We start from the raw sequence: 23,576 nt of genomic DNA on the forward strand, positions 1-23,576 counted from the left end.
GTTTGTCCTGTGTTGGCTGCGTACAAGGCAAACACCCTACTGCTGTGCTATCTTTCCGGCCCCCCCAGTAGTGTTCTTATACTTAATAGCTGTGATACCAGAGAGGTTTTTCTCAGTATTCTAGCTTCTTTCTCTTTTAATTGTTTCCACATTTTGATATTATATAGGGCCTCTTTACCAAGTCAGCAAAAAAACCAGGTTTGTGATAGGGATTTTCTGTTGTCCTGGCCTGGTTTCAGCCTTAGGCAGGCCTTGTGTGCCATGGCCTTAAGAAGTAGGGCTTTTTTCACTCTCCTTCTGGTGGCTACCAATTCAATCTTTTATTTCTGGCTGGGTAAGCTTCTTTCTCTGCCTCCACCCAGGAACTAGTTTGCTACTCATATAAGACTCAGGGTTCAACAGGATCCTACTGATTCTGCCTCTCCCCCAAAGAGAGGACCTTATTCTTTCTACCCTTTGTCTACTAGGGATCCTTGACTGTATTCTGAGGATAAAGGATTTGGTTTGCTGTCAGTTCTCTAGGGGCTCTAGGCTTCAGCTTCATAGGCTATAAGAGCTTGAGAAAATGACTAGGGGATGGGACTGTGCATTTATTTCTAGCAACCGCCAATTGCTTCCATTATGGTGGAGAAGGATTATTTGTGGTTTCCTGCCCCTCCTGGCTTTCATCTGGGCACCACAAAGTTTGTGGGGGATCTCTTGTTGTGCTTGGGGCTTCCAAATCACATGCTAGCCCATGCTTATTCTTTATTTTCATTATTTTAGCTTTGATTTTAGGTCATCCCTTGTGTCAGGGCTTTCTCTTAGATCTGTGCTTAGGGTTCACTCTTGGTAGGGCTCAGGGAACTATATGAGGTGCTGGGGATAGAACCTGTAAGATAAGCACCTTACTGTAACCCCTCTACTTTCTTTCTGGCCCTTTTAGGATGGTCCTTCTGGAGCACTACTGAGTATACCCCGGAGGCCCTTGTGACTCCCAGCACCACTGGCTCAAACAATGCTGCATTGGGGTACCCAGGAATATATTGGCTCAACTATCCTGCTTGGCCAACAGTGTCGTCAAGAGCAGCCCCTAAATCCCCTACTAGGAAGATCACTGCAGAAAGGAATTATTTGATTTTTAACATGCTCAGCATTTTCAGATTAAGAAGAGGAAGTAGGGGGGTTGAAGAAATAGCATGGGGGTAGGGCATTTGCCTTGCATGCAGAGGTACAATGGTTCAAATCCCGGCAACCCAGGTGGTTCCCCAAGCCTGCCAGCAGCGATTTCTGAGCACAGAGCTAGGAGTAACCCCTGAGCGTTGCCAGTTGTGACCCAAAAATCAAAGATAAAAAAAAGAAAAAAAGAAGAGGAGGTATGGAAGTCACTCTAAAGCTGAATTGACTTTGCTTTCCTTCCCCTTTCTCCTCAGGTTCTCTCTCATCTTCACTCTATGCAGGGATAATCAAGTTTAAACAGATTTGGAATGGAATGACGGAATGTTCTTTTATTTTTTGCACCATAAATTTTATTCCTAATGCAGGAGACAGATTCCTTCCATCCCCCAAAACGAATTATTTCCTGCCCTGAAGAGATCTAGGGAAAGTTTCCCCTTCTCCAAAAAAAGAAAGAGAAGGGCAGGTCCTGGGGATAGGGCAGGCACTATAGCCCACTCAATTTCTGGATCTATTCTCCCCTTCTCAACAGAGGGTAGTAGCCCCACCCCATTATTATTATTTTCATCTCTTTATCTTTTTTTTTTTTTTTTTTTTTGGTTTTTGGGTCACACCCGGCAGTGCTCAGGGGTTATTCCTGGCTCCAGGCTCAGAAATTGCTCCTGGCAGGCACAGGGGACCATATGGGGCTCTGGGATTCGAACCGATGACCTCCTACATGAAAGGTAAACGCCTTACCTCCATGCTATTTCTCTGGCCCCACTCTTTATCTTTTTTTAAAAAGGCCTTCACTACTGAATCAAACACAGCACCTTAAATATATAGGGAAAGGGTCCTGGCCCCAGATGAGCAGTTCTCCAACAATAACTTGTGGAGGTATTCCTCAGGGTCTGTAACCCCGATATCAGTTAGTTTAATGTTGAGATACTGATCTACAGAATGAAGAATTCCACAAATGCTCAGGTCATTCTTGAGTTCCACCACACATCCTTGCCCACCAGGGACTTAAAAAGGAATAGGAGAATGGTGTTTGTGCTGCGAAGTGCAGTCCAGACTTGCAAGAAGTGGGCCTGCGGCTGCAAGCCAGAAGCAGAGCGGTAGCCCCTGAAATGTCCTTTTCTTTTTAGGCAACCAAATAATATGAGAGATAAGTAGTTTCTTTTTTTCTTTTCTTTTCTTTTTTTTAATGTGGGGAGGGGGTCCAGACCTGGTGATGCTCAGTGGTTACTCCTGGCTCTGCACTCAGGAAACCCTATGGGATGCCAGGGAATCATTGAACCTGGATTAGCTATACTAATGCTCTGGTCCTGAGAAGTTTCTTTCATGTCACAGCTCATGAATATGGAAAGACTTGCATCACAATTGAGTAGACTTGCATCACAATTGGGGAAATGTTCAACTATTTAACATAAGACTTTCAAAAGGTCAAGATCTGTAATTTTGGGGCCCGGAGAGATAGCACGGCAATCCAGGACCAAAGGTGGTTGGTTTGAATCCCGGTGTCCCATATGGTCCCCCGTGCCTGCCAGGAGCTATTTCTGAGCAGACAGCCAGGAGTAACCCCTGAGCAACGCCGGGTGTGACCCCCCAAAAAAAATCTGTATTTTTTTTCTTTGCTTTTTTGGGGGGGGGGAAGGGATGGTGCTCACAAGCTGTGCTGAGGGCTTATTCCTGGCTTTGCTCAGGGATTACTTCTGGTGGGGCTCATGGGGTACCATAAAGGGTGAGAGATTGAATATGGGTTAGCCAGGTGACTTAGACATTGTATTATCTCTCTGGCCTGCAACATCAATTTTCATTAAAAGGATGAAATTCTACTTTGTTTCATGTATTATTCATTCAATTCTGACAGAAAAATATTTTTCTAATCTTGATAAGCACTAAATATTTCACTTAACATTTTACATACCCAAGGGATCTGGACTATAGCTCAGTGTAGGGTAAATGAGTGAGGCTCAGGTTCAAGCATCGAGAAAAAAAGAAAAAATATATAGGTATCTTGGGGCTGGAGAGGTGGTACAATTGTCTTGCACAGGACCAACCTGGGTTTGATCCCCAGCACCACATATGATCCCCAAGGACTGCTGGGCATGTCCACAATCAAAAACAAAAATAAACATTTACTAGGTAGAAGGATTTCCCATAGGTCTAGGTTCCTTACATTTTAACCTTGCTTCTCTTTCACAGTATATATATATATATATATATATATATATATATATATATATATATATAGTTTGTTTGTTTTTTTTGGGCCACACCCAGTGATGCTCAGGGGTTACTCCTGACTATGCACTCAGAAATCGCTCCTGGCTTGGGGGACCATATGGAACCAGGTCTGTCCTGGATCTGCCATATGCAAGGCAAACGCCCTACTGCTGTGATATCTCGCTGGCTCCCTATAAATATTTTTTTTGAAGCTAGAACATTGGATAGTCAACTATTTCTGGGCCTGAACCTTTGTTTTCTAATGCTGGGTGGGTCTGCACAATGGGTGGTAGGGTTATTTTTAGGTGCCATTCCCTCACTGGGACAGCTGGCAAGATCTTGACTATACTTGGAAGTGACTATGACTTGTAAAATATATCCCACTAAATACAAACCAAATGTAGCCTAATTTAACTTCCTTCAGCGATTTTGTTTTTAAATGCCCACTGGCTACTTCAATACCACTAGATCAGAAAAACTTGATAGATGGGATATCCAAGAGCAAAAACTTAACAGTGAGAGACTTTCATATCTTTTATATGAGTCTGTGCTGTTTGAAGAGATCTCTCTCTTGCCCTCCCTCCCACAGCGTTACTCCCACAGATCTCAGTTTGATTCCAGGAATCTCAAATGGTCCCCAGAGCCTGCCAGGAGGAACCCCTGAGTGCTGCCTGGTGTGGCCCAATAATCAAAAAAAAAAAAAAAAAAGACATGTAAAATATGTTAATCAATTTAAAAAAGAACCATCAGGGTCATATAGTATAGTAAGTTTGCTTTGCATGTGGCCAAATGGCACTGCATTCTGTCCCCCTGTACTGTGATGCCTGAGCACAAAACTAGAAGCCCTGAGCACTGCTGGTGTGGCCACAAAACCAAAGAAAACCCCCCCAATAATCATAGGTAACAAGATATCATGAACCTTTACTTGTTAATCCTTTTGGGGGACAGATCTGCTTTAGTGATCACTTCTGGGGGTATTTGAGAGACCATATATAGTGTCAGGGGCTTGAATGGGAGTGAGACCTATGTACAATCTTCCCTAATGTCCATAATGATACAGGAGAAATCTAGTAAGCAACGTCTATAGCAACTGATCGCCATAGATCAAACTCAACACTAGGTGACTTGTAGGATATGGCAGAATTTATTATTGACTGAGCCCTTTCTGTATAACTAGGCACACTCAAAACCTTTCAAACATCATCTAAGGAAATCCTTACCCAAGAAAAATTAAAAAGAAAAAAAGAAAAGAAGGGCCTCATTTTCCCCGCGGCCCGCCAAGCTCCCTGTCCTGCCACGTCGCATCCTCTCCCTTCCTTCCCTTTCCCGCGCGGGGCGTCGTGGACGAGCAGAGCCGCCCGCGACCCAGGTGCTAAGGAACCCGGATGAGCGCGGGGCTCGCGGTCTCCATAGTAACGGCGGCGGACAAGAGCCTGCGCTGCGCAGGCGCATTCCGTCGCGGGGCTGGGGTCGGCTCCTCGGCGCAGCCTCAGACTAACTCCGGGTGTGTGTGGGGGAGTGTGTGGAGGGGCGGGGGAAGCGAAGCCGCCCCCGGGCGCCTGCGCAGTAGCGCGCGCGTGTGTGTGTGTGCTCGGGCTCACGTACGCGAGGGCGGCCGCCACGGCCGTGGCCTAGAGGCTATAAAAGGGCTAACGGGCTCCCTCTGCCGCTTAGTTGAGCCGCCCGCGGCAGGAGGAGCGTGGGCACCGCCGGCAGCTGCTCGGGACGCTCCTGCCGCCAGGTGAGGTCCCCCTTAACCTTTGGGGTGACCCCTTACCTAATCGGGGTGTCTCCCCGCTGCCCACCCACCGCGGGCCGCCTCCGGCCTGGCCCGGACGCCGCCGCCCCCGCCCCGCCCGGGCCCCAGAACCCCAGAACTTTCTCGAATCTTCCGGGACCCTGTTGCTCCGCTTCGCTGCGTCCCCGGGCTCGCTCTTCCCCTCTTGCAGCCTCCCGAGCAGCCCGGACGCCCTGTGGGCGCCGATGGCGAGTTTGGGGGCGCCGGGTGGGGAGGGATCATGTCGGGGATCGGTGCTTTGGAACCCCCCAAAACGAATTAGCTCCAACGGGGTGGACCCCACTTTTGAGTTGGGGACCACAGGCGTGCCCCCTTTATAGCTAGATCGCAGTTCTAGTTGGTGTCTTCTCCCTTTTATTCCAGATCGAGGGGCTAAGTTTAGTCTGTTTATTTGAAGAGGATGGGGTGTCAGTGCGAGGAGGGGGGAACCACACCCAGAGGCCCCCCACTACCTCGGGGTGCAATGCGATTGCCAGTTTGGAGTGGGTGGGTGGGTGGGTGGTCAAGGACCATGCATGCATGCGGTGCTGGGTATGAATCTTTTTATATTTTTTTGGGGGGGAGGTTTTGGGTCACACTCTGCTGTGCTTAGGGGTTACTCCTCCTGGCTCTACGCTCAGAAATCACTCCTGGCAGGCTCGGGGGGATCCAATGGGATGCCGGGATTCGAACCACTGTCCACAATTGTGCATGCAAGGCAAATGCTTTACCTCCATGCTATCTCTCTGGCTCCTGGGCATGAATCTTTTTGTTTTTGTTTTTGTTTTTGTTTTTGGGTCACACCCGGCGGTGCTGGATCGGCTGCTTGCAAGGCAAACGCCGCTGTGCTATCTCTCCGGGCCCTGGGCATGAATCTTGAGCCTCCTGCGTGCTCTGCTTGAGCGCCAAGTTTCCCGGCCTCCCCCCCCCAAATGAAGCTTTAAGGGGGTGCATTTAGGGAGCCCCTAAATGCTGTGGGCAGCATGTCTGCAGGGGGGTGGGGAACGGAGCCCTCGCAGGGGATCTTTTTGCACCATGGACGGTGAGAGCCACAGGGTGAGGATCCGGGCCTGGCTGGGCTCCTCTTTGAGGAATGGAGATCCTCCAAGGCCAGAGCCACGCGCGCTCTCGTCCCGGCTTTGAACTGTTTCTGCCCTTTTTTTTTCGGGGCGCTTTGGACTTTCCCCCCCTTGGAATGTGCTCGGCGTGGACGGGATCGGCTCTGCGTGTGCGGGGGAGGGGAAGGGACGTGGCAGCCGTGTTCTTTCTCCCAGCCACTCGCCGCCCCCTTTGCCAAGGAAGGTTCTGGGCTTTTCGAGCCAGTTGTAATTTATGAATGAGACCAGTCTTTGCCCAAAATAACCGGGCGAACTCTTTCAGCCTCCCTAACGGAAACATCGGAATTTAATTTAGAAACCTTTTAGGGGAATCACGTTTGCTGGAGAAAGGAAGACCTTGGGCAGGAAATATTCCAGAAGCTGAAAATGAACCCCCAGAAATACTTGTGTTTGCTTGGGTGTGAAATTTAAATAGATGCGCAGTGATTCTATTCTTCTGCTTTTTATATATATATATATATATATATATTTTTTTTTTTTTTTTTTTAAATTGGCATTTAGCCTGTGGATTTCAGAAACTTCAGTTTCAGATACTTAAAATAGGAATGGAAGATTTTTTTTTACCTTTTCCTTGGAGAAGCAGACTTAAGTTTAAAAGTTAAGCCTTGGGGCCGGAGAGATAACACAGGTAGGGCTTTTGCCTTGCTTGCAGCTGATTCAGGAAGGAAGGAAGGAAGGAAGTACGGTGGTTCGAATCCTGACATATGATCCCCTGAGCTTGCGAGGAACTATTTCTGAGCGCAGAGCCAGGAGTAGTAACCCCTAAGCACAGCAAAGTGTGACCCAAAAGCAAAAAACTTAAGTCTTGAGGCTGGATGGATAGCACAGCCCCGAGGGACCCGATTAGATTCTGGGCATCCTTTAAGGTCCAGCCTACCAGAGGCGATTTCTGATTGCAGAGCCTGGAGTAACCTCTGAGCACTGCTGGGTATGGCCTAAAAACCAGCCAATCAATTAATAAATAAATAAAGTTAAAAATAAAAGTCAAGTCTTTTACTTCACTTTAAAAGTTATATCTTTGGAGTTTTAGAACATAACCATGACACATAAGAATATTTAACTTATGTTAATTAGAGAGTTGGCCTCTTCGTTTGAAATATTTACTTTTGAAGTATTGAAAATCAGGTTTAGGTAACAGGATAATTATATTGACCATTTGGCATTCTGGTAAGACAGATGAAGTGCTTACAACTTCCAATTACTGCAGGAACAATGGAATGCAAATGTCTATTGGGAAACGGGCTTGAGTGATAGCTCAGTGGTTTAATGTTTGCTTTGCACACAGCTAACCTGGGATAGACTGGGGTTTGGTCCCTGACATCCCATAATCTCCCTGGGGAGATTTCTGAGCACAGAGCCAGGATTAACCCTGAGTGCTGCCAGATGTGGCCCCAAAACAAAATTAAAAGTTCTTGGGAAACAATCCCCCAAAGTTTAATATCACCTAGATAATTCAGTATCTTTTGCTAAAAGCCAAACACTTACCTTTATTCTTAGATGGCCTCAGTTTTCCAGGGATACTCCAGAAAGCTTGTGTGTTTTTGTTTCTGTGGAAGGAATGCCTTATTTTAGCTGGCAGATAATTATCACCTGAGACTTGGATTTGGAAATTGTATAGTAGCAATCCTCAGCCCATTTTGAGGTTGTAAAGTTCTTTGAGAAGGTGTGGACTAGTGGTCATAAAATTCAAGTGAACACAGTAATAAGAGTTTTATATATATAGGGGCTGGAGAGGAGAGATAGCACAGCCTTAGGGCGTTTTGCCTTGAAGGCACAGACCCAGAACCAATGGTGGTTCAAATCTTGGCATCCCATATTGTTGTCCCCGTCCCCCCCCAGGAGCAGTTTCTGAGCAGAGAGCCAGGAGTAGCCCCTGAGTGCTGCTAGGTGTGGCCCAAAGACCCCCCCAAAAAAAAGTTTTATATATATGTATAAATATAATATATATATGTACACATATATGTATTTTTCCTCAAAAACCCATTTATGAACCCAGAAAGTTGATGCTAGTGAAGGAAACTTTTAATGATATTGAAGTATCTTTAGGCAGTATTGAATTGCTAAAAATTGAACTGGGCAAGTCAGTTTGATTGGACTTGTGTATAAGACGGTCTGTGATAGGAGAACTGTTGAATTGCTAAATTCTCTAGATGAGTGGGTTTTATTTTGTTGTTGTTGTTGCACACTGACTACCCAGGTTTGATTCCAGGCATCCCATATGGTCTCCCAAGCCTGCCAGTAGTCACCCCTGAGCGCCGCTGGGTGTAGCCCCAATCCCCCTTAAAAAAAAAAAAAAGAATATAGCCATTTTTGTTTTAGAAGTAGTGTTTAAGAAGTACTGTAGAGTTGGAGAGATAGTACAGAGAGTAGGGCGCTTGCCTGGCAAGGATGGGGCTGACCTGTGTTTGATTCCTAAACCCCAGATAGGGCCTCCCTAAGCCTTGTTAGGAGTGATGCCTGAGCATACAACTGGGAAGGAGTAGGGCTGGAGTGAGAGCACAGCGGTAGGGCATTTGCCTTGCACGAGGCCAACCTGGGACAGACCCAAGTTTGATTCCTGGCATCCCATATGGTCTGAGCCTGCCAGGAGTGATTTCTTTCTTTCTTTTTTTTTTTTTTTTTTGGTTTTTGGGTCACAGCCGGCAGTGCTCAGGGGGTTACTCCTGGCTCTATGCTCAGAAATCCCTCCTGGCAGGCTGAGGAGACCATATGGGATGCCGGGATTTGAACCACCAACCTTCTGCATGCACGCTTTACCTCCGTGCTATCTCTCTGGCCCCGCCAGGAGTTATTTCTGAGCACAGAGCCAGGAATTACTGAACACTGCCCAGGTATGGCCCCAAAACAAGCAAAAAAAAAAAATATATATATATATATATATATATATGTGTGTGTATATATATATATATATATATATATATATATATATATAAAATAAAACAACAGCTAGGAAGGAAGCTGGATGTGGCCCCCACACCCAAATAATAATAAATAATATAGATTTATATGGGAATTTAATATCTTTGAAAATGTGTTCACTGTTGGATGCTTTTCATTCCAGTCATCAAAGTTACTTTAATTTTGGAACTAGAGAAAGTAGTTTTATTTATTTATTTATTTACTTATCTATTGTTTTTGGGCCACACCCAATGATGCTCAGGAGTTACTCCTGGCTATGCGCTCAGAAATTGTACCTGGCTTGGGGGACCATATGGGACGCCAGGGGATCCAACCGTGGTCCATCCTAGGCTAGCATGGGCAAGACAGATGCCTTACCCCTTGCGCCTCTGCTCCTGTCCCAAGAAGTAGTAGTTATTTTTTTGTTTGTTTTTGTTTTTGAGTCACACTCGGCAGCCCTCAGGGGTTACTCCTGGCTCCATGCTCAGAAATCACTCCTGACAGGCTCAGTGGACCATATGGGATGCTGGGATTGGAACCACTGACCTTCTGCATGCAAAGCAAATAAATATCTTACCTCCATGCTATCTCTAGCCCCAAGAAGTACCGTATTTTCCAGCGTATAAGACGACTTTTGAAACCAAAAAAAAAAAGTCAACCGAAAATCGTCTTATATGCCGAGTATATCCCGAAAAATGTTTCAATATGCCGCTAAACGAAATTGTCTGAATATTGCCACAAAACGAACTTTCCAACTCGATCCTGCACCAATCACTGCAAGGCTGCTCGGACAGCCTCTCTAACTCAGCCAATCCAAGCAGGCTTTTGATGCATGCAAATTAGACAATGCTCTTTACCGAATCTACACTGTCAAAAGCCTGATCAGATTGGTCAGTCAGAGAGGAAGTCTATTACAGTATAATCTCTGAACCTTTGCTTGTTGTGATTGGCTCACTGTGGTACATACAGTTGCAGCACAGGAACGTTCTGTCTGATACAGCAAATATAGGCCTAACCCTATGTTTTAACTGCAGAATTAGGGGGTCGTCTTATACGCAGAAAATACGGTAGTAGATTTTTTTTTTGTTTTCTTTTGTTTTTGGGCCACACCCAGCGGTGCTCAGGGGTTACTCCTGGCTGTCTGCTCAGAAATAGCTCCTGGCAGGCACGGGGTATCATATGAGACGCTGGGGATTCGAACCAACCACCTTAGGTCCTGGGTCAGCTGCTTGCAAGGCAAGCACCGCTGTGCTATCTCTTTGGCCCCAGAAGTAGTAGTTTTAAAGTATAAAAGAAAAACACTACACAGCATCAAATAGAATAATAATTTTTATGCATATGACATAAAAAGACTCATATAAGCATGTTAAAATTTTGGGAGGGGATCAGAGAGACACTACAGTGGGTCAAACGCTTGTGCTGCACATAGCAGACTTGGGTTCAATCCCTGGCACTATACATAATTCCTCAGTCACTGCCAGGAATGATCCCTGAGCACAGCAGGTGTGGCCAAACATCAACCCCCACCCTGAAAAAAGGGAAGTGTTTGTATAGGGTTTCTGGAGAATAATAGAAATGGAAACTTGTAAATAATCTAATTTTCAGTTTATTTTGATATATTTCTGTTAGTTTAGAATATTGGGGGCCGGAGAGATAGCATGACGGTAAGGCATTTGCCTTGCGTCCATAAGGACAGTGGTTCAAATCCCGGCATCCCATATGGTCCCCCAGTGCCTGCCAGGGGCAATTTCTGAGTGTAGAGCCAGGAGTGACCCCTGAGTGCTGCTGGGTGTGACCCCCCCCAAAAAAAAGAATATTGAAGATTCTTTTTTTGTGTTTGTTTTGGACTACACCTGACGGTGCTTAGGGGTTACTCCTGGCTCTGTGCTCAGAAATATCTCTTGGCAGGCTCATGGGACCATATGGGATGCTGGGAATTGAACCTGGATCTGTCCCGGGTTGGCCGCATGCAAGGCAAACGCCCTACTGCAGTGCTATCTTTCTGGCCCCAGAATATTGAAGATTCTTAACCTAAGTTAAGACTTAACCTACCGGTTCTTTTACTCTTATTTTTCCAGTCATGAGTTATTCTCTGAAATTTGTAAGAATTTAAGGTAAAAAGATAAATTTGTGTACAAGATTTAGACTAGTATTTAATATTAGAGAAAAAATTTCCAAAGATGTTATTTGCTCCTATACTAAAATCAAGTATTTATAATATGTTGGCTATTATTTACTGAACATTGTGCTGGAATAATACGTAACTGTTTGAAGAATAGAGAGAATGGAGAATGGAGGACATTTTATACATTTTTATGTTTAGATATTTTGGGAGTGTTTTGTAAATATGTTTAACTGGAATTGAGTAGGTTCAGCCCACACTTAAACTGTAGATTCTACAGTATCTAAATCTGTATATTGAGGACTCTCAAACTGTTAAGTATTTATTTTTATATTTACTATGTACACATTGACTTTGATTTTGTACCCTGTTTTAATACCTACTAACCTTTTGCTTGTTAAACTCAAGCGAGATTTTATTAATATTTAAAGGTTACATAAGGCTTTGAAATTTACAAGGTGCCAAAATTTCTCAGTCTTTTAACCTCAGTAATATTTTGAGACTGGATCTCAGTTTATTGCATCTACATTAAGAAAATACTTTTAGTTATGATGAAAATACTGTACTATACAGCTATAGGTGATAGTATTTCATATGTAAGTAAGGTGACAAGTTATTACAAATAAGCATAATTACTGGGCTGGAGAGAGAGCACAGCTGTAGGATGGACCCAGGTTCAATCCCTGGTATCCCATATGGTCCCCCGAGCCTGCCAGGAGCAATTTCTGGTCTCAGAGCCAGGATTAACTTGCCTCTGGGTGTGGCCCAAAACCCAAACCAAACCAAAAAGGATAATCACTAATAAGTGATATATTTTATAACTTGTTAGATGTGACTGATACATAATAAACTTGCATATTTACATTGCACAGTTGATAAGCTTTGAAGAAAGCAAGCATATAACCACAAAATTGTCAACATGGTTGACTATATATATATACACATACATACATATATATATATATATATATATACTCAAGACAATTAAAATAATTAAGGAATCAGTAAATGATAAATTCATGATTACATTTACAATACATGTTTGATATACTCTATATCATTAATATACCACATTAACCCATATCACACTGCCTCTGAAATTCTGTGTTCCACTATTATTCCCCCAATTTTACCTATTTCCTGCTTATCATTTTATTATCTCCATAGTTTGCATTTTTTCAGAATATCACATAGTTGAAACTACACAGAATATAGCCTTACATTTAATTCTTTTAATAAGCAATGTATACATGAGACTGTGCCAATGAACACCTGTCTTGGGAAATTTTATATATATATTTGGTTTTTGGGCTATGCCTCGTGATCCACAGAGCTTAATCTCCTGGCTCTGTGCTTGGAAATCATATCTGATGGTGCTCAGGGGTTCATATAAGGTACCAGTGATTGAACCCAGTTGACCACATACATGCAAGGCAAGTGCTCTGCCCACTTCCTATCACTGATTCATATTGAGCATTCCTAATAAGTTTATAGTAGTTTTTGTAGGCTAATGGTTCTTGATTTATTTTAGTATTAAGAATGATGGAAATTGACAGAAACTTAAGTGACTACACCAATGATAAAATGATAACCTCTTATCTGACACAGACATAAACTTTGTCATCAGTTAAACATTTCAACAGCATTTCAGATTAACTTTTTGTTAGCACAACAAAAACATCTGTATTTTCTGGAAATAAGACTTTAGTCATGAAAAAAAGCTACAGCAGAAATCTGTTCAAGTAGAAGATTCTAGACTCCTCAGCCAGCCAAAAAAGACTCATGCTTTGGCAGGAGCTCAGGAAAGGAAGTGTCTACATCTGCTGCATTCTAGAAGCTTTCCCAACGAGTTACTGTAAAGCAGCCAAGAGAGCAGTGTTTTTCACTACTGCATTTCTAGAACTATCTGGAAATGTGCAGAAAACTTGAAAGAGGAAATTTAGGAGTACTTCCAGAAGGCCAGTTTCTTTAGTAATCTGTTTTCATTGAGATTTGAATTAGGGAAAAAGTATGCTGATTATTATTAGTTTATTCAGATTAGGAAGCTTTTCAGGGTAACCAGGATCTGTTGTTTTAAGAGATGTTGATTGGATGTTATTTGTTACAGAGGTGATGGTGGAACTGAGAGACACTAATCAGACACTAATCATCAATGGGAATCTATTACTGAGATAAAGAAAACTGTAGAAATGTAACGATTCATTCTAGAAAAGACAATATTGCTGAACTCAAAGTAAAAGACAGGGTTTGTTTACTATAGTTTTAAAAAACGGAGCAAAACCACAGGGTCAACGCATTGGTTCCAGGGCACACACTTTGCTAGTAGAAGCCCTGGATTCAGTACTTGCCACTTGCTAACCTCCCCTCAAAAACAGTTATAAAGTAGGCTGAGGAATCTATATGTAGAGCATCTGAGATAAGAAGACAAATCGCACTGGTCCTTTCAGTGAAGTTAGTAGTTCATTTTCAACTAAGCTCTGCAGTTTTCTTTTTTTTTTTTCTGCAGTTTTCTTACTGAAAATGCCTGATACACTCTTTACCAGTCTCCTCTGTCATGCTTTTCTCAGTGATAACAGCCCCCAGGATTAGTGATAGTTCATATGCAAACTCCAGTGCCTTCTTGTTCTGTACTTGATTTATTCTGTCCACAGATGAGCTGGACACCAGTTTGTGCTTAATACTCGTTTCTTTGGGGCCTGGCAGTTGCTGGCAAGGGAGACCAGCTCTGCTTTGCCTGACTGAGTCTGCCAGTGTGACGCCGAAAATTATAAAAAACAATGAGGAATGTAAAGATTTTTTGTTTTGTTTTTTGTTTGTTTGTTTGTTTGTTTTTTTGGGCCACATTCAGTGACGCTCCAGGGTTACTCCCGGTTATGTGCTCAGAAATCGCTCCTGGCTTGGGAGACCATATGGGATACTGGGGGTTCAAACCCTGTTCTGTCCTAGACTAGCGCCAACAAGGCAGATGCCTTACCGCTCTGCACCACTGCTCCGGCCCGGAATGTAAAGATTTAATGAGAAAGCTTAACTCTTTTTTTTAATATATTCTAGGTGTCAGAGTGGTAGTGCAGCAGCAGGGCGTTTGCCTTGCAGGCAGCTGATCTAGGACAGATCACGGTTCGATCCCCCAGCATCCCATAGGGTCCCCATAGGAGCGATTTCTGAGTGCATAGCCAGGAGTAAACCCTCAGCATCACCGTTGTGGCCCAAAAACCAAAAGAAAAAAAAAATTCTAATATAAGTAATATATTGTATTTTGGTGATATTTAAATTTTAAAGAGGCATGAGCATGCTTGTTTACATACACACATATTCTCTCTCACTCTCTCACTCTTACTTGCTTTGGGGCCACTTCTGGCTGTGCTTAGGGCTTTTTCCTGGCTCTACACTCAGTGATCACCCGTGGTGAGATTGGAGATAGAATCTGGGTAGGCTGTGGCCAAGGCAAGTACCTTCCCTGCTATATTATTTTCAGCCCCAAGAGATTTATTTTGAAGGGAAGTTAATGATTTAGATTGGTATCACAGGGAAGAATGACTTCTCAGACTGGGAAAGTGCCACAGCTATTCAGTTACTCTAATTGTAGTAACCAAGGGGAAAAACAAACTCAGATTGAATTATCACTGCAAATTATCAGATAGCAAACATGTACTGTATTTTCTGGCGTACAAGACGACTTTTGAAACAAACAAAAAAAAAAGTCGAAAATCGGGGGTTGTCTTATACGCCGAGTATATCCCGAAAAACATTTCGATATGCCACTAAACAAAAATTGTCTGGATATTGCCATCAAACGAATTTCCAACTCGATCCTGCACAAATCACAAATCACGCCTCTCTAACTCAGCCAATCCAAGCAGGCTTTTTATGCATGCAAATTAGACAATGTTCTGTACCGAATCTACACTGTCAAAAGCCTGCTCTAATTGGTCAGAGTCAGAGAGGAAGTCTATGGCAGTATAACCTTTGAACCTTTGCTTAATTGTGATTGGCTCACTGTGGTACATACAGTTGCAGCACAGGAATGTTCTGTCTTATACAGCGAATAAAGGCCTAACTTTATGTTTTAACTGTAAAATTAGGGGTCGTCTTATATGCCGGAAAATACGGTATGTTTTAGTTTTAAACATTTATTTAGGTTTTTGGGCTACACCTGGCATCCCTCAGGGGTTACTCTGGCACTATGCTCAGAAATTGCTCCTAGCACGCTTGGGGGACCATATGGGATAATGAGAATCGAACTCAGGTCCGTCCTGGGTCAGCTACATTTAAGGCAAATGCCCGTTGTATTATTGTTGTACTGTACTATTGCTCCGTCCCCTATGTATGTTTTCTTTAATATAAAATTTCAAGTTAGTACTCCATAAGTAGAACCCAACCTTCGTCCTATCCCTGGCACCACATGGTCCAACAAATATCACTGGGTTTGGCCTTGGATGTCCTCAAGAACTCTTGGGGGGACTGATACTCCCCTGGTACCCAGGATCTGAGCCTTAGTCACTTAGGTTGGATCACTAGGCAGGTTGGCCAAGAGTCATGAAATGTGGTCCCAGACCTTCTGAGAACTGCTTGGGAGGGCTCCCCTCAAATATTTACTGAGATTATTAAATCATTTTGTGAGAGTTGGCTTTGTTTTTGTTTGTTTTTTTTTGGGTCACACCCAGCAGTGCTCAGGGGTTACTCCTGGCTTTACGCTCAGAAATTGCTCCTGGCAGGCAGGGGGACCATATGGGATGCCGGGATTCGAACACTGTCCTTCTGCATGCAAGGAAAATGCCTTACCTCCATGCTATCTCTCCGGCCCCCGAGAGTTGGCTTTTTAAAACAACTACCGTGGGGTCTGATATATATGTTGTTCTTAGGAAAAATAGGAACTTTTCCTATCCTTTTAAAAAAAATAATTTTTGTTGTTTGTTTGATAATGGCCATATTTCTCTTGTAGGTGTGTGAATCTGCAAATTAAGTCTTTCAAGATGATCTGGTGTATCTTAGTAGTAGGGAGTCTGCTTTCCAAGTCTTTGGCACATCCGGGCTTTTTTACTTCAATTGGTAAGTTTTAACTATTTTGGGGTTTATATTGTTATTTAAAATTTCACTTTTTTTTTTTAAAATTAAATTTGTGATATTTTTTTTCTTTTTATTCTTTTTTTTTTTTTTTTTTTTGGTTTTTCGGGCCACACCCATTTGATGCTCAGGGGTTACTCCTGGCTAAGCACCCAGAAATTGCCTCTGGCTTAGGGATGCTGGGGGATCGAACCGAGGTCCTTCCTTGGCTAGCACTTGCAAGGCAGACACCTTACCTTGCTGGCCCCTCATATTTTTCTTTTTTTCTTTTTTAATTTATTCATTTAGAGAAAATGTGTTACACAGTTGACATAACTGATCATAATACATTTGTTTCAGGATGACAGAATGCAAAGTTATTAAAAATAGAAAGAAAGTAGAGAATCTAAAAAAAAAGAATTGGAAAAAGGGAGAGTTCATTAGCAGTTATATTCGTGAAAATTATTGTATCACCAATAAAGTTGTTATTACAATAGCTGAAAGTTTAGTGTGCTCCTTTATTTTTCTTTAGAGGTGGGAGATACACTAAAAAAAAAAAAAGATGTGTGTATTGTTTGCATAGGCACAGCAAAATATGGAAGAAGTTGGAAGGAAAACGGAGATCTTACCCCTGAGGTATTTTGGCATAAGACCAACTTGAGGCTCCTGGCATACTAAGTTGTTCAACCCCATAGTCATTCTGTGTGGTCCCAGTATCAGCTCTTCACCATCACAGTTGTTGCTGTCAGGTTTCTGTAGTTATAGATCCTGGTTTCTGTACAGGTCCTATGTTGAAGTCCAAGTGGTGTATAGTGTCTTCTGGTATCGTCTCACCATTTAGTTAGCATTGCAAAATCTCACAAATTTTTTTTTTTTTTTTTGGTTTTTTGGGCCACACCCTGTGACGCTCAGGGGTTACTCCTGGCTATGCGCTCAGAAGTTGCTCCTGGCTTCTTGGGGGACCATATGGGACGCCGGGGGATCGAACCGCGGTCCGTCCTAGGCTAGCGCAGGCAAGGCAGGCACCTTACCTCCAGCGCCACTGCCCGGCCCTCACAATTTTTTAAAAAATGTTTTTAAACCATTAAAGACAACACAAGTGATTTCTTGGAGGCTGAAAACTCCTGCCCCTTGTAATGTATGTCTTTTTTAAAAGTTCAATTTTTGGGGGAGTCGGAGCAATAGTACAGTGGGTAGGGCATTTGCCTTGCATGCCGCTGATCTGGATTCAGTCCCCAGCATCCCATATGGTCCTCTGAGTCTACCAGGAGTGATTCCTGAGTACAAAGCCAGAAATAAACCCTGAGCTATGCTGGGTGTGGCCCAGAAAAAAAAATTCAGTTTCTTTTATCTTAAAATTACTTTTTATTACTATCAATGCATTTTACACTTTCAGATTTGAAAATTTAGAAAATCCTATCAAAGATTGGTCCACAATCAAAGTGGGTCCATCTAAAAATATTTTAGTGTATTGGATGGCCTTTCCTAATGCCCAGTAAAAATTTTAGACTTCACACTCAACTGTGTGTTAAAAAGTAGCATGTAAGATTTCCATATGTCCTTCCTTTTGAAATATTCCTTCTAGTTTGATGTGGATCATTTAACATTTTCCTGTATGTATACTTTGTTCTAAACGAGATTTTTTTTTTATCACTCAGTTGAGCTGTGTTGTCTGTACTTCTTGTGTGCATTGGGGACTGAACCTATTTGAAGCGAATGCTTTCTGATTGAGTACCAGTTGGCTAGTTTTTTTTGTTTGTTTTTTTTTTTTTTTTTTGTGGTTTTTGGGTCACACCCGGTAGTGCTCAGGGGTTACTCCTGGCTCCATGCTCAGAAATTGCTCCTGGCAGGCATGGGGGATCATACTGGACACCGGGATTCGAACCGATGACCTTTTGCATGAAAGGCAAACACCTTACCTCCATGCTATCTCTCCGGCCCCCAGTTGGCTAGTTTTAATCTTATGTCATTGTTGAACTAAAGTTGTAAAACATAGTAGTATATCCATGGCACCTAATTTCTGAGTAGAAAACTGTGAGCTGTCTCAGCTAACTACAAAAAACTAAATGTTCCATTTGAGTTTCAGCTGTAAAATATTATCACAGTGACTTTTGTTTATTGAATAACATTTAATTTTTGTTATTTGATGTAAGACAGGGCTGGGTATAGCAGGAAAAAGAAATATTGATCCTTGGAAAACCGTGTGTTGTCATTTAAAAATTAATTTTCAGATGAAAGTTTTTTTTTGTTTTTGTTTTTGTTTTTGTTTTTGGTTTTTGGGCCACACCTGGTGGTGCTCAGTGGTTACTTCTGGCTATCTGCTCAGAAATAGCTCCTGGCAGGCACAGGGGACCATATAGGATGCCAGGAATTGGAACCAACCACCTTAGGTCCTGGGTCGGCTGCTTGCAAGGCAAACACTGCTATGCTATCTCTCCGGCCCTGCCAGAATAATTTAAGATAGTTCAAGATCGCACATTTTCTGAAACTTCAAAATAAGTATGGCAACACATAACTAGGAAAGTTTTGTGGGAGCTAGGGAGATCGCTTAGGGGCTTACTTAGTCTTGGGTTGAGTGAAGAGCCTGAATTACATTCCTGGTACCACATGAGCTCCCCAGGCACCATTGGATTTAGCCCCTATAAGTTAAAAAATTTTGTGTGGGCCTTATTTGTCTGGTTAAAAAAGTCTGGTCATGCTAGTTACATCTTATAGGATGAAGCATCACAGATTTCTCTTAGGTTCTTCTAAGACGCATGTGTTGTTGATAAATACTAGTGGTATTTTTTTTGTTTGTTTGTTTTTGTTTTTGGGTCACACCTGGCAGTGCTCAGGGATTAGGGGTTCGGTGTGTGTGTGTGTAACCATATGGGATGCCAGTATTTGAACCACCATCCGTCCTGGATTGGCTGCATGCAAGGCAAATGCTCTATCACTTTGCTATCTTTCCGGCCCTTGTTTTTATTTTTTGAGAGCTCCCAACTGGTGATTAGAGCCATAGGCCGCTCCTGGTGTCCTCAGTTGACTGGACTGGACAGTTCAATGCTCATTGTGCAGTGGGGCTGGGGGCCGCACCTGGCAGTGTCTTTTGGAGCTCCAGGGCTGCTCTCAGTGTTGCAAGGGTGTGGATCCAGGGCTTGACCACTGACTAAATGGTGGAATTTGATAACCTCCTCTCCTTCTCTTCCTTCTAGGTCAGATGACTGATTTGATTCATACTGAGAAAGATCTGTTGACATCTCTGAAAGATTATATAAAGGCAGAAGAAGACAAATTAGAACAAATAAAAATGTAAGCTTTACCACTTTGATTCTGATTCTATCTGGATATTTTCCCTTGGAAGCTAACCCATTATTTCAATAGAACTGAAAGCCATCGTATTAGGTTTTTGTTTTGTTTTGTTTTGGGTCACACCCAGAGATGCTCAGGGGTTACTCCTGGCTCTGCACTCCAAAATCACTCCTGGCAGGCATGGGGATCAATATGACATGCAGGGATTCAAACCATCATCGGTTTGAATCGGCTGCGTGCAAGGCAGACACCCTACTGCTGTGCTATCTCTCTGACTCATCTTACTAGTTTTTCAAATCCAGCTGAAAAACATTAAGTAAAAGCACAGAACAGGAGTTAGTTCTGGGCTAAGAGTTTGTGAGGAAGAGCATGGATCAAGAGAATATGATATAAATGTAAGATGTTAACTGACAATTTTACAAAGGGATTTTTAATAGAGTGTACCCTCTAATTTTATCTGAATCAATTTCTGAATTCTGTTTAATCCAGTGTATTAGGCAACACAGTTGTAATATGGTTAATATTTAATAGAAAGTTTTTCTTTTTTAAAAAAAATCTTATATTAAAATAAAAGATAATTGTGATTTGCAATATTGTGACTGATAGAGTTTCATGCATCTCATAACAACACCACACCTTCCCCATAAAGACCATTTCCCTCCACCATTGTACCAGTGTCCCTGGTCATGTCCTTTCCACTGAAGACCAGCTTTCAATTTCTGTTGCCTTTGGGCATTTGTTATTTCTCTACTATGTTTCTTTATTTTGTGTTTGTTTATGAGATTCTTTGTCAGTCTCTCTCCTGATAACTTCACTTAGCAGGATACTTAACAGAGCTATCCTTGTAGCAGCATTTTGCATGATTTCAGCTTTTCTTACAGTCAGGTAGTATTCCAGTTTGTAGACGTACTACAGTTTCTTTATGCAGTCACCTGAATTTCTGGACACAGGTTGTTTCCATATTTGCCTAATGTGAATAGTGCTGCATTGAGCATAGGAGTACAGATGTTCCCTTTTTTACTTTCATCTGTCCATCTTTTATTTATTTATAAAATAAATTTATTTATTTAAAACCTTTATTTATTTATTTATTTTTGGGGGGGCATACCTATCTTGCTCACTGCTGACTCCTGGTTCTGCACTCAGGGATCACTTTTGGCAGGCTCACAGGACTAATACAGAGTGCCAGGGATTAAAATGTGTACAGGGTGGCTGGAGAGATAAGCATGGAGAAGAGTGTTTGCCTTGCATGCGGAAGGACAGTGGTTCAAATCCCAGCATCCCATATGGTCCCCCGAGCCTGCCAGGAGCAATTTCTGAGCGTAGAGCCAGGAGTGACTCCTGAGCACTGCCAGGTGTGACCCAAAAACAAAATAAAACGAAAAAACAAAACAAAATAATTGTATACAGGGCAAGGTTCTTTGCTATCTTTCCAGCCCTTCAATATTCTGAGTAGATGTTTTGGTTCCTTGGGCTCGATACCAAGAAGTGGAATTACTGTCATATGTTTAATTTCTACTTTTTGTGTTTTGTGGGGTTTGTTTTTGAGAAATGTTCACTAATTGGTAGTTTTTATCAAATATTAGTTTTTTTGTTTGTTTTTGGGTCACACCTGGCAGCGCTCAGGGGTTCCTCCTGGCTCTATGCGATTTATTATTTAATAATATTAAATAAATATTATTTAACTATAAACTAGTTTTTGGTTTATAAATAGTTTTCTGGGGGCCGTAGAGATAGCATGGAGGTAGGTTGTTTGCCTTGCATGCAGAAAGGTGGTGGTTTGAATCTCGGCATTCCATATGGTCCCCTGAGCCTGCCAGAAGCAATTTCTGAGCATAGAGCTAGGAGTAATCCCTGTGTGTTGCCGGGTGTGATCCAAAAACTAAAACAAGAAAAAAAAAAAAGTTTTCTATGTATATGGGCAAGAGTGGTAGCATAGTAGGGTATTTGTCTTGCAGATGGCTGACCCAGAATGAACGTGGGTTTGGGAGCCAGGAGCGATTTCTCAGTGCAGAGCCAGGAGTAACCCCTGAGCGCTGCCGGGTGTGCCGCCCCCCCCCAAATATTTAATGGATAGAATATAAATTTTGGTGTGCTTGATTTCATTAAGCACTTAAGGGATTAAGTGCTTTCCTTGCTAGGGCTAGCCCTGATTTGATTTCCATTACCACATACATTCCCTCAGGTATTGCCAGGACTGATCCCAAATTACTTGTAGGGCTCAGGAGATGGTTCAGTCTTTGATCGTAACATGCCCCAAAGGTGGTGAGATGTCCTTGTAGACCTCCTTCAGGCACAGAGGCGGTCTTGATAGTTCTGTTTTTGGAAAAAATATGAAAAAATTTTTTTAAATTTAGATTTAACTTTAAAGTCTGTAAGCCACTGTGTTCTCTCTCTGTCTCTCTCTGAATTGACTAAATTCTGTTTTTTATCTTACTAAGTGTGTATATATATATATACATATATATATCCTTTATGTCTTTAGCTGGGCAGAGAAGTTAGATCGACTAACCAATACAGCAGCAAAAGATCCTGAAGCATTTGTTGGGCACCCTGTAAATGCATTCAAGTTAATGAAACGTTTGAACACTGAATGGAGTGAGTTGGAGAGTCTGGTCCTTAAGGATATGTCAGATGGTGAGTCTGATGATAAGATTAATGACTTTGAAAGAGGGCAGATGCTATCGTTCTAGTAACTGTAGAGAAGCAAATTCAATGATAAATTCACTTATCAAAACAGTTAGTACTCAGGGTATTTTTGTTTGTTTGTTTGTTTGTTTCTGTTTGTTGTTTTTGGGCTATACCCATTGGTGCTCAGGGGTTACTCCTGGCTCTGTGCTCAGAAATCACTCCTGGCAGGCTCCGGGGACTTAAAGGATGATGGGAATCAAATTCACGTTGGCCATGTACAAGGCCAATGCTCTCTCTGCTATACTATTGCTTTGGCCCCAGTGTTCAGTTTTATAACTTGAAACACAGATGTTCAGTTTTCTTGGGGTGTGTACTTAATATAGATCCTGAATTTCTTGATTAAAAAATGGATAAAAAACAAATAAAGCTTTGTTAAAAATTAATTTCTGCTATTGATTAGTATCAGTGCTTTTGAAATCTAGTAAATTGTTTATTTGAAGTATAGTTTTATTTCTAAGGTAATTTTTTTTTTTTATATTTTTTTATTTTTGGGCCACACTTGGCAGTACGCAGGATTTACTCTGGCTCTACACTCAGGAATCATTCCTTGTGTTGTTCAGGGGACCATTATACCAAGCTGAGGATTGAACCTGGGTCAGCTGAGTGTAAGGCAAATACCCACCCTACCTGTTCTCTTATCACTCAGATCCCTATTTTAGGATCCCATTTTAGGATTCTAATATTTAAAAACTAACTTAAGTAAATTTTTTTTTTTTTTTTTTTTTGTGGTTTTTGGGTCACACCCGGCAGTGCTCAGGGGTTATTCCTGGCTCCAGGCTCAGAAATTGCTCCTGCCAGGCACGGGGGACCATATGGGATGCCGGGATTCGAACCGATGACCTCCTGCATGAAAGGCAAACACCTTACCTCCATGCTATCTCTCCAGCCCCTTAAGTAAATCTTTTAATTTTGCTTCTTTAGGGACTACACTGGGTGTGCTCGGTGCAACTTCTGTTTTATTGTTACTAGTGATGCTCAGGGAAACACGTTATGTGCCGAGCATTGCTCTCTTCTGCCCTATATTTAATTAGATTTGGGGAGGGGTTGGGCCACCCCTGATTTGCTTAGAGATTCAAACCAGCATCACAGCCACTGAAGCTGCATGTGAGACAAATGCCTGGCTTCTGACTCCTTTCTGTCCCTGAATTAATTTCATGTATTGGGAGTGGCAAGGTCTTTAGTCACTGAGTTGTAGTGTGGTCTAGGGCTGTAAGATGTAAAGGGGTTGAAAACTACTTTTGGGATTGTTTGTTTAGGTGATAAATGAAAAACA

The 23,576-nt window shown here is 42.4% G+C and overlaps 1 protein-coding gene across 2 annotated transcripts in view; it reads left to right on the top strand.

Annotated features, from left to right (window-relative positions):
• Nucleotides 1-5,000: 5,000 nt before the first annotated feature.
• P4HA1 (prolyl 4-hydroxylase subunit alpha 1) overlaps nt 5,001-23,576 on the top strand; it is a 57,702-nt gene continuing 39,126 nt past the window's right edge. For both annotated transcript variants that reach the window (XM_049789156.1, XM_049789157.1), the window contains exons 1-4: nt 5,001-5,104; nt 16,221-16,327; nt 19,516-19,612; nt 22,098-22,249. In XM_049789156.1, coding sequence (XP_049645113.1) covers nt 16,252-16,327; nt 19,516-19,612; nt 22,098-22,249 — 325 coding nt within the window. In that variant the 5' untranslated portion in view covers nt 5,001-5,104; nt 16,221-16,251. The remainder of the gene's footprint in view (nt 5,105-16,220; nt 16,328-19,515; nt 19,613-22,097; nt 22,250-23,576) is intronic.

The sequence above is a fragment of the Suncus etruscus genome, chromosome 15 (genome assembly GCF_024139225.1).
Source record: "Suncus etruscus isolate mSunEtr1 chromosome 15, mSunEtr1.pri.cur, whole genome shotgun sequence".
Lineage (NCBI taxonomy): Eukaryota > Metazoa > Chordata > Mammalia > Eulipotyphla > Soricidae > Suncus > Suncus etruscus.